This window comes from Cibotium barometz, chromosome 65 (genome assembly GCF_041138505.1).
Source record: "Cibotium barometz isolate CiBa-2024 chromosome 65, ASM4113850v1, whole genome shotgun sequence".
NCBI lineage: Eukaryota > Viridiplantae > Streptophyta > Polypodiopsida > Cyatheales > Cibotiaceae > Cibotium > Cibotium barometz.
In genome coordinates this window covers 24997073-25003388 of record NC_141110.1, presented here as the reverse complement: position 1 = coordinate 25003388, position 6316 = coordinate 24997073, and the positions used below count along the sequence as shown (strand labels likewise).

Sequence of the window (6316 nt, the reverse complement as noted above, 5' to 3'; positions counted from 1 at the left end):
ACCATTAAATTTATTTACTATGAGTGGATTTGACATGGTTTACTTATGGTGATGTGGGAAGGTCTTTGCAATAGGGTTACCCAAAGCCAACGCCTAGCGAGTTACAAAAGTGGAGATACCCAAATTTAAAAAGTTTAACTATAAAACCAAAAAATACCTTGATTTAGGAGAGGTATTTTGAGAACTATAAGTTTATTTTAATTATGCACAAGTGTTTAAAAATACCCCAATGATAAATTAGAACCTTCAATGGCTCTAAAAGTTGATTGTAAACATCACTAATTATCCAATTCATAAACATAATTTGTAGAGTAGAGAATGGTTTGTCAAATATAGCTTTAATGTTTGTTGTTTATGTTCAACTAATTAATGTACACACCCTCTACAATATATGCATTGAGCCCATGAACCATTTTCTTGAGAGTATGATGGGAAAATGAATTGATAAATTACCCCCTCCTAGCTGGGAATTATTGCCAACTAGTATTGTGGGCACTTTTGATGCACTTGATTTGATCAACAAGCAATGCTCCCCTTGTGATGAGTTGTAGACCTAGCTCTCCAAGGTATGGCTTCTTGAAGACAGTGGAGCAAAAACCTTTTATTCGTATTGATTTTGGAGCTTGATACAAGATGGGAAAATATGTTTGAAAGAAGTTTAATTTAAATTTCAAAAAACATCTAACCATTTTAATAATGTAACCTATCCTAAGTGTATAGCTATCCAGGGGGTGGCTCTAATACCAACTTGAGATTTGCACCTAGAGTTGATTAGGGTGTATAGAAATGGATCATAATCAACAGTGTAGAATGCTAGAAAGCAAGGAAAAGATTAGCACTAATGACAATGCAAATGATAAAAATGAAGATTAACGATAAGGCAAGAGGTTTAGCTCAAAAAATCATATGTTTGATCCAATAGATAGAGTGCATTTTTATTCGAGCACCACCTTCTTTGAATTGACCACCCATTTGGCATCCCTTTCCACTTCTTCTAGATGCCTAATGTTGGCCTCCTTATAGGTTGTACATCTTCATCCTTCAAGATCCCTTTAAACCTTTGAACCATAGTCTATGCCTTATGAAACTCTTAGAAATGTTTTGGGGTAACGTACCACTCCCCATTGCCAAGGATTTCACTGACGTAAATGAAAACATGTGAACATGTTAATAACATATGTTAATAACACAAAAAATCTTGTGATCACATGTTATATTCACAAAGCTTTCACAAGGGCCTAAAAAAATTATCTTTGTCGGGCATAAAAAATATTCTTAGGTGGGCACTGACCTGCTATTATGTGAAGATGGTAACATGAGAACATGTGAATAGCTTATTCCCATGTGTAGCCAAGCTTTTAAGGGGTTCCAAAATGGCAAGTGACCTGTTATTTTGTGAACGGTAACATGAGAACATGTGAATAACTTGTTCACATGTGTTATTATCACAAAAAATCTTGTGATCACGTGAATATTAAATCCCTGCGGGCCATTGCTCCAAACATTTACCCCATATCACTAGCTTTTTTGACATTGGGTATTTTAAGCATGGTATTGATATATCTCACTGAGCATCAGCACAGCTAGTTTTCTCTATAGAGTGTCAGTGCATTGAGTTAGAAATAGGGGGACATATGACTACAGTGTGGTCTCATTTCATGTGGGCCTAATACGGATTGAATCACATACACATTGTTAAGTACAAATGGTTGCTCACATACATTTGGTATGTTCATTCATAATACTAATCTAATTATCACCCATTTCTCAAAGAATGTCATGAAACATTAATGTCTTCAAGAACTTTTGTAAAGTCATGTAGTTTCTTTTCCTTGCACATGCTACTTTTATCTCACCCAACACATCAATAATGAAGGTACAAGAATGTAATTCAATAATTAAAGTAGAATTTAGATAAATGAAGTTACAAGAACAAGTAAAATTTGGATAAGGTGAAATAGAATCTTGAAATTGAAAGGGATGTGTAAAAGTACAAGTGAGAGAAGTATAAAGTAAAATATGGACATCAAATAAGAACACAAAAAGGAACAATAAAAGAAATAAGATTTCACCTTGTTTTGAACACACCCTTCTCTTTAGAGGACTCCCTTTTTAGGTAGGGATTCCATTGCACTCAATAATCTCTTTCTTGTCTGAAAACTAAGCAGGGCCATGCTAAAGCTTTCAGCAAGATTTGTTAGCCTCCCATTTTCTTTTCTTGTACCCTATTTTCTTAGGCATGGCCTTGACCTTCTATTTTAGACTATTATGAAGAATTACACTATTTAAAAAAATAATACATAAGATCATAATTAATTTTTGAATGATTAGGATATTCACGAGAATATAAATAATTGTACATAATCCATGTTTCCATGTTGTATTGTATATTATATGTAGATTATAGAAAAGAAAATGTAGACAAAGCGTTTATATTACTTTGGTTCACTTTATTAAAGTTATACCATTGTAAATGTACGGATATAGATTTATTAATGTTTTATGTGGAAATTACAAACATCTACTGACTTAGTATTGTAGACTTGTAAGAGTGGTTTGATCCATGAAAAAACAACTTATTGAATATTGTCTAATATACTATCCAATCGTAATATAATATAGAATGTCACTAAGTTTTGTACACCTCAACAAGCATTCTCATGCGATGCATAGTTTTTGGTACATAACAAACTTGTCAATATATGTGTGTGTGTACACACATTAGTTACTAAGGTTTATGAAAATACCAAAAGCAATGAAAACAATCCCAAAACAAAGTAGTCAAATAAATCTAGCGTCCGTGAGCAGATAAAAAGTGGATTTAGAAAAACAACCACAACTTAGTTAGGAATATTTCGATCTTAAAGTGGGTGAAATATAAAATCAAAGTATTTAAAAAATGAATATCTCTTGAGCATTGAAAAAATAGATTTAAAAAAACAACAGTAAGCTAATTAAGAATATATATGTACTCTTATATGGTCGATGAGTTTTACAATCAGAATTTTGCAATTGCACTAGTTCTAAAAGTGGAAGAAACTTATTTTAGTTCGATCAAAAAAGAAAGGCAAAATGAACAAAAGGGGTTGAAAAAAGTTGTCAAAGCACGTGATATATATATATCAAGTGTGATTGTTGCTTGTAACGTACAACGGGTGGATGTGGGTTGTCAAGAAACGCCACCCACTAAAGATAAGGCCCCATTTTGCTTTGCCAAACATTAGAAACGGACAAGTTACAGCTACTAGGTATGGTGAGACTCAAGGCACTCGGGGCCGGAAGATATGGATGATAGCTTGAAGCAACTGCGATAAGAAAAGAGCACTGCAGTTCTAGCAGCGGTTGGTGAGTCCTAGCAACGGTTGGTGACGATCGTCCTGCGTATATAACGTGGGCGCACGTCGTTACCAAAGTCGTGGACGCCAATTCCTGAGAAAGTCAACTAGCAAGCATGGCGCACGGCCTTTATTCTTCTCTCTTGCTGATCGTTGCGGCGCTAGCAATTCTCCCTGTTCATAGGGCACAGCTACACTTGGGCATCCGCCGCTTTAAATTCCACGTAAGTGACCGACTCTGTGTGTGTGTGTGTCGTTGGTTGCGCAGGGGCTGCAAATTTTGACATTAATCCACCACGCGCACAGGTGAAGTACAGCAACTTCACCCGGCTTTGCCACACCAAACGCATGGTGACGGTGAACGACGAGTTTCCTGGGCCGACGCTGCTCGTGCGAGAGGGGGAGCGTGTGCTGGTCAAAGTGATCAACGAGATGCCTGACAAGAATATCACCATCCACTGGTAACTTGATCTGAACTAACACGAACGCCATTACGGCCACATAGGTATTTACTTACTTCGGCTTTTACTTTGCTGTGGATCGATCGATATGTATCAAGGCATGGCGTTCGTCAGCTGCGGTCCGGGTGGTTCGACGGGCCGGCCTACATCACGCAGTGCCCCATCCAGCCGGGGCGGAGCTACCTCTACAATTTCACCGTCACCGGCCAGCGCGGCACCCTCTTCTGGCACGCCCACATCTCCTGGATGCGCTCTACTGTGCACGGGGCCTTCATCATCCTACCAAAGGCACAGCGCAGCTATCCATTCCCCCAGCCGGCCCAAGAGATCCCTATCGTCCTCGGTACGTTGCCCCCCATCGAATAGATAAGTTGGCCATCCTGTAGGGGTGGCACTGGTCGTCGATCATGCAGTAACACGTTGAGAATTTTGCAACTTACAAATTCAGGTGAGTGGTGGAATTCGGATACGGAATTTGTGATAAAGCAAGCGCTGCAGTCTGGAGCCGGCCCCAACGTCTCCGATGCCTACACGATCAACGGGCAGCCGGGAGCCCTCTACAATTGCTCCGCTAAGGGTAATCATTACTGTTCAGGCACGGACAGCTTATTGTCTGTACACAATTTGGTTGTTGTAAAAATCAGCGTATTAAATTGCAGATATGTTTAAGCTCCCGGTGGCGCAGAACCAGACTTACCTGCTCCGGATCATCAATGCCGGCCTCAATGACGAGCTCTTCCTCAGCCTCGCCAACCATACACTGACCGTGGTGGAGATCGACGCCACCTATACCAAGCCCTTCAAGGCCAGCTCAATACTCATCGCGCCAGGGCAGACCACTAACGTCCTCCTCACTGCCGATCAGCCAACCGGAAGGTACTTGCTCGCAGTGAGGGCCTACAACTCCGCAGGTCCCACCGTGCCCTTCGACAATACCACGGCCACCGCAGTCGTTGAGTATTTGGGATCCCCCAACTCCTCCACGCCGGTCTTGCCTGCCCTTCCTTCTTACAACGACACCACCTTGGCCAACAACTTCAGCGCTAGTCTGAGAAGCCTCAACTCCAACGCCTTCCCAGCCACCGTTCCCCTCAATGTAGACCGCCACTTGCTCTTCACCGTGGGCCTGGCTAGAAAACCGTGCCCTCGCGCCAAAGTATGCCAGGGGCCCTCTGGAGGCATGTTCGCAGCCGCAGTCAGCAATGTTTCTTTCACACTTCCCAACACCGCCCTCCTGCAGTCCTTCTTCTTCAAGTCGATGAGCGTCAAGAAGAATCGGACCAGTGCCATGAATGTCTTTCCCACTAGCTTTCCGGACAACCCCGTAAGGCCTTTCAACTATACTGGTGCACAACCCAAGAACCTCGCTCCGCAGATGGGCACACGGCTCTCCTGGCTGCCCTTCAACTCCAGTGTACAGCTCGTTCTACAAGGCACCAGCATCCTCGGCACCGAGAGTCACCCGATCCACCTCCACGGCTACAACTTCTTTGTGGTAGGCCAAGGAGTCGGAAACTACAATAGCACGAGCGATCCCTCTACATTCAACATGGCCGACCCTCCTGAGCGCAACACTGTAGGCGTCCCCAAGGGAGGGTGGGTCGCCCTCCGCTTCCGGGCGGACAATCCAGGTACAACTACATCAATATTATGGCTTCAACAAGTTTTCATGTTCTTGCATTGCTCACATTAGTGTCACAACCCTATGCATGCAGGAGTGTGGCTCATGCACTGTCACTTGGAGATCCACACGAGTTGGGGTTTGGAAACTGCTTTCCTTGTAACAAACGGCATTGGACCAGAGCAGTCCGTTCAGGCCCCGCCCTTCGACTTGCCATCTTGCTAAGCTCCCGCCCTTCGACTTGCCATCTTGCTAAGCTGACGAATCCCACATCCAACCATTTTTTTCAATCTTCCTTCGCTCTAGCACTCCATGGGATTCTTCTTAGGTTTCTCTTGTGTTTTGTTACTCAAGATTCTGATGAATCCCACACCCAGCCAATTTTTTCATTCTTCCTTCTTTTTGTTTTCCCCTTCTAGCACTTCATGGAATTCTTCTTAGGATTCCCTTGTGTTTGGTACGTTATGTGGATGTCCACCATCGACCGAGGATATTTCATGTCCAGCAACCCCTCCAAGTTTTCAATAAATGTAATTTTACGGGGCAGATTTGCAGAAGATGGAGCAGCCTGAACCTAAGCGAGTGATACCATGTTGGAGAGTACATTTGATATTTTGTTTTGGTATCAAGGGGTGGAGTTTCTTGATTCGAGATTATTTGTTTTCTCGAAGTAACACAACTAGGATAATCAAAGATGCATACCCTCATTATGAAAGTAGGGTGAAAGATGTAGAGTTTAGGACTAAAGAAACACTTGGAAGGAACACAACTAGGATAATCAAAGATGCATACCCTCATTATGAAAGTAGGGTGAAAGATGTAGAGTTTAGGACTAAAGAAACACTTGGAAGGAACACAACTAGGATAATCAAAGATGCATACCCTCATTATGAAAGTAG

The 6316-nt window shown here is 41.9% G+C and overlaps 1 protein-coding gene across 1 annotated transcript; it reads left to right on the top strand.

Annotated features, from left to right (window-relative positions):
* The first annotated feature begins 3415 nt into the window (after positions 1-3415).
* Positions 3416-5963, top strand: LOC147603100 (laccase-12-like). Its single transcript, XM_086797104.1, has 5 exons — positions 3416-3796; positions 3895-4139; positions 4245-4373; positions 4456-5427; positions 5512-5963. Exons 1-5 carry the CDS (start codon positions 3684-3686, stop codon positions 5640-5642), a joined length of 1590 nt encoding a protein of 529 aa, XP_086653230.1. The 5' UTR covers positions 3416-3683; the 3' UTR covers positions 5643-5963.
* The last annotated feature ends 353 nt before the right edge of the window (positions 5964-6316 follow it).